The 13,341-nt window shown below is 37.2% G+C and overlaps 1 protein-coding gene across 4 annotated transcripts in view; it reads right to left on the reverse strand.

The window, feature by feature from the left end:
• Positions 1-4,579: 4,579 nt before the first annotated feature.
• SMARCA2 (SWI/SNF related BAF chromatin remodeling complex subunit ATPase 2) overlaps positions 4,580-13,341 on the reverse strand; it is a 115,896-nt gene continuing 107,134 nt past the window's right edge. For all 4 annotated transcript variants that reach the window (XM_087957772.1, XM_026675650.2, XM_026675661.2 and 1 more), the window contains exons 30-34: positions 11,594-11,699; positions 9,970-10,071; positions 7,173-7,302; positions 6,716-6,858; positions 4,580-5,455 (exon numbers count right to left, since the gene is read on the reverse strand). In XM_087957772.1, the coding sequence (XP_087813898.1) occupies positions 5,420-5,455; positions 6,716-6,858; positions 7,173-7,302; positions 9,970-10,071; positions 11,594-11,699 (517 nt within the window). In that variant the 3' untranslated portion in view covers positions 4,580-5,419. The remainder of the gene's footprint in view (positions 5,456-6,715; positions 6,859-7,172; positions 7,303-9,969; positions 10,072-11,593; positions 11,700-13,341) is intronic.

The raw sequence follows: 13,341 nt of genomic DNA on the forward strand, positions 1-13,341 counted from the left end.
AGTTCTTTGGAAGAATTCTGATAAGAATGCACCTTATCTGACTTGAAGTGCTGTTAATGACTAAAGTCCCAATTAGTCTTTTAAAACCAAACAGAGAACAAATTCACTACAGAGCTTTCAGAGTCCAAACCGATCAGAGCGAATGACGTTGCTTCCTGCAAAGGTTTTCCTACCTTTGCACTTCCTTTATACCTTATGGGAGGGGCAATCACCTCCCAGCCTTACTCCCGAGTCACCCCTTTTGTCTTAGCTGCTCTTGCCTTGTGGCAGCTCTGCGCACACGTGCACTGGGAACAGGCTCCCCTTGTTCCTCTGCCTCACTGCTGCCAGATTCTGGAGGCTCCGGAGTCAGCACATAACTCCCAGATGGTCCTGGCCCCATCTCTGTGTCAGACGCAGGACCCTCATCTGAGTCCTCCCCAGACACCCAGACTGGTCTCTGTTCTTCCCCACTGTCCAATTCTGCTGCCATCTGCACAGGCTGCTGGCGAACCACAACAGCCGTCCTAAATATAGGTCAGTTGCCAAGTGTCTGGATTTTGATCACACGACCATGGAGATTTGCAATAGTTGTAAGTGCGAAAAATGGCCACAAGTCTTTTTTTTTTTTCTGTGAATTTATATTGGTCTTACACATTCTTACATCTCGCATTTTACCTTGTGGGAAGCTGATCTTTTTCTCCTTGTTTAAATGATGGACTAAGCACGAGGGAAAAGACTATAAAGTGTAATAAAAATGAGCTTCAATCTGTTATGGATTTAAAAGGATTATGTATTTTTTTATTTATTTGAAATGGCATCTGCTGAGGATATGGAGAAAAATTGCAGTTTAAATTCCAACAAATATAATCAGTCCCAGAAACTGATGAGCTATTACATCCATTTTTATAGCTTCTATTCATTCATGGTTTATTGATTTTTGATTTAACTGAGCTATCATTGCTCCCTTATGTTCTTATTTAAAAAAAAAACACCCACATTCAGCATTATCCCAAAGATTAGTGGATTGTATCTGTGCAGAATTGAGGTAATTAACTTTTATAACATAAGGACAAAAATGTTGTTTGCAAACAGAAAAAAATTGCAGAAGTAGCATTAAAAAGAACAGCCTTTCTCCTAGCTGGTGTAGAAGTACCCAAGATTTATGCCTTTGAGTGCAAAATTAAATGCTATTAAAAGCAGTTTTAAATATAGGAACTGTTTAGTGTAGATGAATCAGGAAAATCTTATTGAATACTTAGAGAAGCCGCAATTGTTTGTTTTCTAGCATAAATGACATTGTGAAAACAAAAGAAATTATTTCCCAAATAGCATTCACATAAAATACTCCCTAAACTTTTATTAGAGGCAGTAAATGATCAATACCAATAAACTATTGTTTCTGTGATTTGAGGCAATTAAGTTACAATCCTGTAATTCCTATCAAAAACTATGCAGAGTCCAAGAATATTATCTTTTACCAGTTTTACGTATACCTAACAGTCAATTTCAGAGGTTATTCCTCAATAAAAAATATCCAAATCTCTCCCCAAATCTGGTTTTTCTCCCTTAGTTTAGATGATAAACAAATGGAACATATTGAAACAAAGCACAAAAAGATAATGTGGGAGGAAAAAAAGGGATGCAAGAGAAACTGAATTTTATCGATATTATCTTCCAAAAACTCAACAGGAAACTAGAAAGTGTTATAACTCCACCTAATGGAAAAAAGGTGGCAAAAGCTGTCATGAAATTTGTGAATTGTGGTTAATTAAATAGAGAACAAGGGTGGACAATTAATTTTTTCAAGGGGTCACGACACATGAGAAATTGGTACTATTGCAGAGGGCTGAACCAATAGAGCGGTGAAGGTGCATAGGCGTATGCATACATTTGTAAATTAAAAAAAGAAACTAGTTGTTTTCAAAATAAAATGTAGTTGTACCGCATGCAGACCTGATAAAGGTTATCCAGGAACCCTGTCTACAGCCTAGTCTTCAACATGACCACAATTGAGCCCAAAATTTCCATTGTTATTATTATTACCATTATTGTCACAATACATGTGTACAATGAGATTGCTAAGAAAAAAAGCAGTCATCTTCACAATAAAAGCATGCTTATTTACATTTGATTTTTAATTTCCAATTGACCTCATGTGGACTGGACTGGAATAGCCAAAGGGCCAGAATATGGCTTGGGGCCCATAAAATGCCCATGTCTGATATTGTCTTTCAGAAATCAATCAAATTCAACTAGTTCCCCTGCACCTTGTAACATAGACTGAGTATAGATTAGGTAACAGCGGCTTAGTACAAAATTTTCTATAGTACAAAATCTCCTATATATATATAAATGACTGTGTGTGTGTGTGTGTGTGTGTATGTGTGTTTGTATGTTCCAGCATCACTCTGGAACACCTTGAGCAATTTCAACCAAACATGGTAGATAGGTGACTTATTCTCTGGAAAAAAATACTGTGGGGGTAAGACACCCCAAATACCTGTTGGGGGGAGGGGAGAGTATGTGCCTTAAAATGGCTTCTACTGTACACCAGAGGAGGAGTTGCCATGGTAATGGCTTCACAGTACTCCACAAGGGGGCTCCCTCTGGTAAGGGGCCCTAAGCCCTCCAAGGAAACGTCAGGCGATTGGCCAAGTGCAATCAAACACTACAAAAATGAAACACTAGCGTAGACAAGAAACTCCCGAGGAGAGGAATAGAAGACTTGTGACGCTGCGTGAGAGCGCTACTACATTTAGAACTTAAGACACAGTACAACAGCGTGAGGCCCACTCCCAACAGAGCGTGAGGGATACAACATCATCTATTTCCAGTCTACAACACAGTCCTTTCAGCAGTTCCACTCCCGTTTGCACCACTCAGGTGATTCTGACGACACAGATAACCCTCCAGGTGGCCTTAATGACTTGCTAAAAGAATGTAAATGACCAGCTGTCTGCATGGAATACAAATCCTTCCATTCCCCACCATCCAGTCAGAGCGGAAGAAGCTTCTTGGATAAGAAGAAAAATATCTTCAAAGAAAAACCAAAGTCCAGTTGCCTCTTGAAAAAAATGCCTTTGGGACATTTAACGATTTTCTTTGTATAAAATTTGGGGCAACTGTACTTGTCTTTTAAAAATCAGTTAAAATATAATGTTCTCTAGGACTTCTTTTCCAATCCTAAGGTAACAGTAGAGGACTCTTATCATTCAGGCAATATTCTAAATCAGGAATGTTCAACCTTGGCAACTTTTAAGATTTGTGGACTTCAAGTCCCAGAATTCCCCAGCCAGCCATGTGATGCTGCAGTTCACTGTGATTCCAATACATCTGGAGACATAATTGATGTGTTTATCAATGCAGGCTAGAGATGTGTGCTAGGCTTATCCAGAAGAGTGATCTAGTCAAATCCAGTTATTTTATTTCCCATATTGATGCACAAAGAGGTGAATTCATAGATCCTGTTCTAAGACTTTTGCATAGATCCATCTGGTGCAATGATTGCATCTGATTGGTAGGCCGTCTGGTTCTCCACACCCTAGTCGCCTTATACATGGACTATTGTAATGCATTCTACATGGGGTTTCCCTTGAAGACCACTTGGAAAACACAGCTGGTCCAGAGTGCAGCAGCATGCATAGATTTGAGCATGGACACTGTCTCACCACTGCTGCACTGGTAGCTACCAGATTTCAAAGTGCTACTTCTTTTTCCCCTATTTGTTTTATTTTTATCCTGCCTGGGCATATGGTCATACACATCTGATACATTAATATTTAATATAAGATTCACAGGGACTTCCTTTTAAAGAGAGGGCCTGTGGCAAAACTATTGTGAAACGAATAGAAATAAAGCGCCTTTGTAATCCTCACACAAATCCTGTGGCATAGGGGAGGATGCAAGGTAAGCCGGATGCACGTGGGTGGTTTTGGGCATTTTACATTTATATTTTATTTCTGCAGGGGTGATATTTCATAGGGAAGGAGCCACCATGGAGAAGGCCCTTTTTCTTATTCCCATCAATGGACCTCCTTAAAAGAGTGAACCTGTAACATACCCTGCCTTTCCACTCTGGTGGGTTGGTAGATTGAACTGGGAAAACAGGGTCCTTCAAATAACCTGGCCTAATTGTCTAATTGGAGAAGTGATGAATTCCCATTGAGTGTTTGTTGCTTTCATCATTGGATTTTTTTTTTAAAGTTGACCCATCATTAACTAGAAGCAATACGTCCCAAATGATCATCCCTTGGATGTGGTTTCTTAACAGCTATTCTTGCTGTTATAAAAATCATTTGATTTGTTTCAAAATATATTTTTTATTTTAGTTCACTTACCACTTACCATTTTGTGAAAAATTCCCAGAATATCAAAAACATAAAATTGTAATGTTGAAAACTATGTAGCGTGTAGTAAGCGTAATCCATAGGGACACGTCTTCTGGAACAGTGCAGTAGCAATAATGAATGTCTGTGAGGTTGACCCAAACTCAGCACCTTGGTTATCTCTCAGTACTTCTGAATGGAGGTGGGGATCACCAGCACCAACCTCTTCCTCCCCACCCCTGCCCTGGTAAAGAAAAGGAAGGACTCTTTGCTTCAAAATTACTGGAATTTTATTTGCCTCAGGCTTATGAATTGCAACCAAAGACATTGTGCAAAGAAAGCAAAGATTAAGTACACTTTGAGGAAAGGTAACAAACCATAAATGGTAGCACAAAAGAATTGGATGAAAAAAGCCATTCATTATACTATAATCGCAATATTTAACAGCATTTTAAATCCAACTTTTTATAATCAAGGGGGAAAAAAGAGGAAGGGGGGGGAAAAGTAAAGTTTACAGTAGACATAAATGTCATGTATACAGTTCAAAAAGCATTTCTTTTTCAAGAGATCATGGAGCATAAACTGAAGCAACAAATGGTATAGGGCGGGCAAGAGACTAGCTACTGTACATTTAGAAGCTATTAAAACAAAACTGCATTATGTAGCACAATGTAAAACAGATACAGAACTAATAAAACTTGGAAAATTGCCTGATGAAAAATAAAATCACCAGTTGCTTTTAATGGCTCCTGGTTAGCAATGCTACAAAAGACTTTTTTTTAAAACGTTCTTGATGCCAGTTGAGAGCATCTAGTCAAATATCGAACCCAGGAATTGTCAAATCATTAGTTAGCTAAATCCAACCCATAGAAATATAGTATCCACCCATGTTTTTCCCATCAAAAGGTTTTTTTTTCCTTTGAGGCCTTTTTGGTCACAGTATGTTACATTTTTTTTTACACCATGAAATATGTTTGTCTGGTTCTAACCCTAAAATTAATTTATAGATGATATAAATACAGAAGCACCCCGATGCCTGTCTGACCAAGTGAATTCACTGGGTGTAAACTGAGAGAAGAAAATTTGTCTTTACGAATATTTAACTGTGTGGATCACTCGTCGTCACTTCCACTTACTTCCGACTGGTCCTAAATATAAGTGGTACAGGGAAAAAGTTAGAATATTCTCAAAATAAAAATGAGCAAAGGAATGGCAATAAAGGAACAAGCTGGAAATCTAGAACTTAAGTGGACATAAATCCTGAACTAAATGCGTTTGACTCCTGATGACTACTTCAGAAGGATTTTCTTAGGTCCTCAGAACCGTCTCAAGCCAGAGAGCTAAGGGAGCAGTTGAAGGTTATATGTTGTCACTAAGTCTGTGGTTAAACCAAACACAAACTTACGCTCGGGCTTTCACACAGGAATGTGAAGGAGATTATACCTGGCACTGTCACGAATTACAAAGATACGGATTTCTTCTCTCAAGATAATTCACTGTGGGGTAACGGATGGAGCTGATCTGCAAGAAGGAATCTTGTTTCCGTGAGAGATTGGAGGATTCAAGAAGCAACACGACTGCAGGATTCAGAGCAGGGGCTGCTACTCCACTTCCAACTTTCAAACAGCCGGAGTTGGCTGAACATAAAACAGGATCTCTAGTGGAGCACCAAATATGCCTGGCTCCCATTCATTAACAGCAACAAGACAGTTTGATTTCCCTTCCCGTTATAAAATGGGATGCCAACACAGAATCAATTTGGGAGGAAAAGCTAAGAATAGTTCCTACTATGACTTGGTGTATTTTCAGTTCTAGAATTGTACGTAAATGAGCCTGTATTTAACGGCAACCTGATTTCTTAATTCTAAAATAAAATATACTGTATATATATTGGAATAGATTAATTAGATTTAGAATACACTTGACTCCAATTCTGAGTGTCATACACTAATAAGCTGTAATCTAATAAAGCATAGTAAAAAGATAACCTCCCGCTCACCTCTATTTCTTACACCAGTGAATTCTTAATACTTACCTTTTGTACTGACAGACTGAGATTAGAGAGCTATTTTAAATAGCTTGTAAACTCAAGGCTTGGTCATACCATAAGATTTTTGAAAAATACATTGAGCTATAATCCCTTGGATGATTTGCTGTGGGATTGAGAACTACAATCTATTTTGATGTTCAGGACAAGCTGCACATCACTTTTGATATTTTGTCCAAATATGCCATAAATTGATAGAAAGCAGACTGCAAACTTCACTGCTTACTTCTTTCAAAAATTTTTCGATCTCCCCCATATTATTAATGTGCAAAGATTAGTACGTGTAAAACAGATTGCAGTGAAGAGCAAAGCAAAGCAAAGAAAAGGAAAGGTATCAGTGATTCAATAAGGCCATACTTACATTTTCATCTTGATCCTCATCAGTATCATCATCACTCACAACCGGTTTGGCTTTGACCCGCACCTGCCGTTTCTTGCCTTTCCCTTTATCTCGGTTTTTGTCCTCTTTCTTGTTTAGCTTAATTTTCACTTTCACAGATTTTGCTGAGAAAGTGGAAAAAATGGTTGAGAACTTGAATGCCAAAATGGATTCCCTTAAAACAAACATGTACGTCCACCTCTATAAGGGATTTCCTCCCTATTCCTTTTTCTGATCCACAGATTTATAAAAAACACAGCTAAGCCATAAAAATATATATTACTTAGCTTGAAATCATCTGAATGGTAAGAATTATTCTTTTTATTGTTATTTTACTGGCCCAAATGGAACTTTCTCTAGTTATGTCTTGAATGGCAAAAACGGTCAGTTTGCCAAAAAGGCCGATTGCTTGTTCCTGCTTTTGAATGAAAAGACTTACATTCAGATTCTGACTCGTCTTCCTCATCATCTTCTTCCTCGTTGCTGTCTTCCTCGCTTTCATCTTCTTTGGCAAGCTTCTGCCGCGCACTTTTGAAGACTGACTGAAGAACAATGGAGTCCTCATAGATCTGGAGCATGAAAGCAAATGTGTGTCAGAAATGCAAGCTGCGCTTCATCAAAAATCCACACCATGGAAGGTTATTTTCTATTCAAAAACCACAGAGAGCGTGGCCTCTTCTCTCCCTGAACAAGACACCATTCTTCTTACATGCATTTTATAAGAAATAGCAGTATTAATTTTATATGCACTAAATTAAGCAAGATTCCATATTATATTGCTTTTCACATTTCCAAACCTATTTTTATGCCTAAATTATTTAATCGTGCAGTACTAATGCTATTAAAGTCTTCCATTGAAAGCTCTAATTAAGATTTAGATTATAGTCTAACTGTATATTCAACATGAAATAAGCACAATCCTTGGGCATTAATTATGGCAGAAAAATAAAATGCGTCATATTTTCTGGTAACAGAATTTTTATGATATAAACTGTAAGTATCTAAAGTGCTCAGCCATAGTTGCTGTAAAAGGTTATAAAGTATTGCAGTTTCCTAACTCCAGGTCCCCTCCTGAAAATTCTTTTGGCTTATCCACCAAGAGCCTGAATCACTATTTAAGATTTATACCTCTAATGATTTCAACCTAGTTAATGCCATTTGCTGGCTGGAGAATTCTGGGAATTTAAGTCCACAGATCTTAAAGTTGCCAACACTGGACACCCCTAATCTAGGCCATGATACAAGGGGAACATGATTTTTATGCACAGAACCTGTGGGACTAGAGGGAACAAGCACTCAATCTTACAGTTAGTTCTTGATCTCTCAAATTTTTCAAATGATTTTTAAAAATTATTATTTTACTTTATCAGTTCATATCACTAAATGACTTGAAGATCACCTTTGGGGGAAAAAAAAACCCTGAGTTCTGGATTAGATTGCTTTTTTGTATAACTGTATTTGCAAAAGAAAATTTGAAACTTAATCTTCCTTCTTAAATGAACTGGTACTATTAGTACAACTACAATAACTCAAAACCATTTTATGGATATGAAGACATTTAACTTGGATTTCAGATTATCACAGATAATAGGTGTAAACTACATGGTTTATTGCTTTTAAAACTAGTTTGGGATTCTTATTACTTTTAGGCTTCCTTGTGCAATAAATGTGCAAGGTATGGTGTTAAGACCATAGAGTGTTCATTAGGAATGATATAGTGTCCCCTCTGTCAATAGCACTGGACAATGGTCTTCTCTGAAGATTTGTAAGATTTCTCTTTGGAATTCAGCATTATTCCCAAAGAAAAGCAATGGCAGGTTCAGAACTGGCTATTCTAAATGTCCCTTTTGTAATGCATGTTGGGTAGTTGCATATAAAACAGTGTTCCAGGGATTCTCAAACTGACCACTTCAAGGGATTATTTGGTGTTTTCTGAACATAAATCTTCCAAAAGTGTTCATTGTGTCTGGTGTTGGAGACCTCTTGTAGCTCTCCAATCAGTCCAGGAAGTTGAGTTGCATCCTTAAACCAAAAAAAATTACCAAACTTTTGACTATAATTGAAAAAATTAAAGGAAAAAATCCACGCCCTCCACGCTGTTTTTCAACTAAACAGAAGCAAGATATAAGATGCTTGATTTTTTGGGGAGACTGGGGGCTTTTTAAAAAATATCTTGCTCTTAATTTTGCTAGAGTATAAATGCAAAATGAAAGCAGCATGCATAGATGCAGTTCTCAGCCCTGCCAGCTTTAGATTCCCCTTTAATCTTCTTTATCCTCTAGGATTGTGTCCTCTTCCTGGCATCATTGCTCAACCGATGATCTGCAATGCCACTTCACAAGGATTCTGAGGCCTTCTAAAAACCTTGTGAGAAGGCCCTGACCTTCATTCTCCAAACTGTACGTGCCATTCTTGCGATGTTTCGGAAGACCTGTGGAAAGTTCTAAGGCCATAGAAGCCTTCCAGAGCATTGTGAGAATGGTGTGTGTTGTTTTGAGAATCGCAAAAAAAGTCTTGGAAAGAAGATTCGTAGTCAATGACTGCCTCTCATAGGACCAAGGCTGGTCTGGCCTTGTCAGCAGTGGGAGGAAGATGGCAACGGTTAACTAGGTATGGCTGTGGCCTGTAACATACAGGGTGGCAGGGGCTTTGTGTTTTGGCAGCTGGTTTTGGCAGGGGCCATGGAAGCCATCTGAGATTGCTGAGGGCCGTTGCTGCCACTGAGGAGTGCCATTGTACAAAGTGGCCAAAAGGGCAGAGATGAGGAGAGTTGAAGTATCCCTGCAGTGGTAAGTGCAGACGAGTTGCCCAGTCTTTAATTTTGATTGGACACTACAATGGTTGTAATTTTGAGGACTGGGCATAAGAATCATTCATTCAGCACATTGTAACTTTGAACAGCTGCTCAATGAATGGCCGTTAAATGAGGACTACCTCTAAGTTGAAGCAGAAAAAAAACCACATCTAAAATTATTTTATATAAAATTATTATGCACAATTATGCACAATATAGACCTAAAATAAAATTTTCAGTGCCAGTATTTCCAACTCACATGCCCACTGAATAGCAGAGTACAACAATCCAGCACCCTTCAAGTGTGCTGATTTCAGTTCCCACTAAGAATGGGAAGCTGAAATTCTAAATTGAATGGCCCAGATTGACGAAGATCATACATAGTATTCAATGCAAACACATACATCAATGGCCTTAGAATCAGAAATTGTTTGAATCAGACCTGTGATCCTTCTAAGTTGAAAGTTTGGGCATTGTGACACAACAACATGACATCCTTCTCCAAGTCACCGAGACTCCGATATTTATGATTACGAATTCTTTCCTAGAAAGAGTAGATTTTTAAAAAGGAAGGGCAGAGGGAAAGATTGAAAGGGGAGGAAATCACACATAAAATTAATGAACAATGTAACTCGGAATAAAACAGATGTAGCTTTGTTCAAAATGATTCAAGCACTCTACCCCATATCAATTAATTAAATAGCACAAACATAGCAGCCCTTATTCAGAAAAAGCCAAACCTCTCCACATATAGGATGAAGAACAGGTAACAACACTGAATGAAAAGAAGAATTACAAATGATACTTCAAGAAGCTGTGTGTCTAATTCAGGTAAACATTTATACATGCCAGAAAAATAGAAATACCAGAAACTTTAGTGATGCATACCCCATTGGTGTACCTAAACCTGCTATGTACTACAAGGATGATATTTATGTTGTTGCTATTTACATATACATCACAATGAGAGAAAGTACAACATTCAAATTCACTAATCCTAAATGCAGCTATAATGAAATCCATGAGTTAAATGCAATGTTTATTCCATCAGTAAGAGCGGTATCTGAGTTTTGTTGGTTGTTTTCCATCTCACATACTTCAGCAGTGCAAGTACTACTTTCCTTTCAATTGTAGAAGGTCCCTCCAATATAGATTTCAGGGGCTTTTCAGAAACGGGGAAAAGTGATAAACCATTGAAGATAACACCACTCTTTTCTGTCAGTGTAATTTTCCCGATTGAGTAGAAACTTCAGAAGGACCACCTGCTTCCAGGAAGGCTTGTGCTGGATATTTATGTTTAAGAGAGCTGAAATATTCTTTTGTTTTATGCTCCATCATGCATCTCAATAAAGGTTTTTAATTTCATTTTTTATTAATAACCTGGCCATTTAAAAAAATCAAACTTCTAGAGTTTGTGCAGATGCTGTCAGGCACAAACAACAAGAGCCACACATGTAGAATTCAAGGTATCTACTTTATTGTTCTCTGCCTATAGTATAGGAATCTCCCCAGGCTGGCAGCTTTCGCCTGGGAACGATCAGGTAAGGCCTAAGGCATTTGAGGGTGGCATGTCAGACCTAGACCTCTTGTGTCAATCAATCAATCAATCAATCAATCAATCAATCAATCAATCAATCTGTATTACCATCAAAGACTAGCAAATAAAAACATTAAAACAATAATAATAATAAAAAATACAAATAAAAGACAAACAGAATAATATATTACAATTGGTGGTGGATTAACAGTGGGCAGTTAAAATTTGCCTAATTTTACATACAGCATAATAGAATTTGGCCACATTCAGAGAAACTACTTCATACTGATCCGATAACCTCTTGTGTTTACATAATGAGTCTAGGCTGATTCTTTGCTTGAGCCCTACTCACATCTGGGGTGGCTGGTAATAGATCAAGAAGTTGTTTTCAATAACTTATTCACAATTTAATATTACATGTGAAGATTCACAGCAAGCAATATTTTTATGTTCATTGTGTGCAAATAATTACATTATAATTTTAATTAATGCCCAAAACACATTCAAAGGCAATCAAAATTATACTAACCTTAATTTTTTTGAAGTCCACTGGTTTTCTAATTAACTCATAATATTCTGGGTATTCTTTTCGAGAAGGCAGCTGGATGAAGACTTCACTTAACTGCCGTCCTGAACTGTGGAAAGGAAGGAAGCAAAACATCAATACAGACGAGAAGCAATGCACTTATTCTAATTGTGTCCTGATAGGGATGAGAGCCAAGACAAATACTGGAAATTTAAACTACCAATTAGTAGGGCCCCAACTCAAAAGTAATTTTCCCTGGGAAATTGTCAGACTTGGCATTTAATATGCAAAATATCTTTTTAAAAACATTTCCAATGCTATTATCATAAAGAAAATATCCTGCTGTTTGGTATTTCAGAAGCATGGTAGTTTTTCAGTCATAATATTCATAACTTACCTCATGGATTTGTATCCCAGCAGAAACAAATAATCATTTTTAGCATCTAAAATCCCATCCAAACTATCCAGAAACTGCATGTTTTAATGAATTTCAATGCAAGTACAGCACAGCTGTACATCTTTATTATTTTGGCAACGAGCTGTAACTGCAGACTACAGTGCCAGTCTGGGATATTTTATCTGCAATTCCTTTGCTTATTTATATAACACACTTTGCCAATAAGCCAGATCTGTGCATGAAACAATTATAGTCTAGCTATTCCTAATGAAGTCAATTTGGGACAGTCTTCATTCAGTCAAGTTTTGAACTTCAATTAAAAAAAATAATACCGTGGATGAACTATTACAACAGACAAAGCTGATGCAAAAGAACCAGAATCAGCTGGATGTTTATATATAGAGAGAAAGGTGTTGTGGTGTTACTTTGTGAGCTCTTTATGCTGGCTAAAAAGGGAATTCTACGAACCAGTTTGCTTTAAAAGACAAGGAAAAAAGAATGGTTCTTGTGTTTTAATATTCAAGAAATATATTATCAATGCAATTCTTTTGCAAGGAGCCTGGATTTGCCATAGGCTAGCTTTGTTTAATAATGTTTTCAAAAGCACTGAATAAAGATATAGTAGTGCCTTGCTTAATGTATGTTCTTACACCAGCATCAGAATATTGAATTATGCCCCCTAAAAGGGTGGGGGGGAAAGAACCCCATCCATTGATTTCTGTGCTTCACAAAAAAGATGTTGTATCTGTCTTTGTATGTAAATGTATATAAAGGTTGAAAAAAAATCTATTAGGCATTCTTCTAAGAAAAAAAATGTAATGGTGCAATCAAGGATATGTTAAGTAAATTATGATTAATATACAGGCTAATCCTATTTTAATATGTACATTTCTGTTTCAAATAACATCTTTTACACACACACACATACACGTATACATGAAAGAGGGAGAGAGAGATCTACCAAACATAAAAATCACATTCACTATTTCTCTTTTGGTTGCCTAGCAACTACCAGATTATATGCTGAAGAGCAATAGGACCTGCATAAATTAATGGAACGTACAGAAATATGAGTGGCATTTCAGTGTTATAATTGCAGTGGGTCCCACTATTTTTCCACACAAATAAGCAAACAAACAGAGACTGTAACTTATATATTTATGTGTATTTATACACTATACAAATGTCTTGCCATTCTGGAAGGCAATTCTCTTATTTCAAAAACACCCTATGCCTTTGGGATAAACACGAATAAATTTGAAGTTAACATGGAGATGCCTCTCACAACTGCGCACTCAAAGGACCTATCAGATTTTTTTTTACTGGAAACTCTGACAACATTCCATTATTAATA

The sequence above is a fragment of the Notechis scutatus genome, chromosome 2, assembly GCF_049901735.1.
Source record: "Notechis scutatus isolate UNSWTSFEM ecotype Mainland chromosome 2, rNotScu1.2, whole genome shotgun sequence".
Classification (NCBI taxonomy): Eukaryota; Metazoa; Chordata; class Lepidosauria; order Squamata; family Elapidae; genus Notechis; species Notechis scutatus.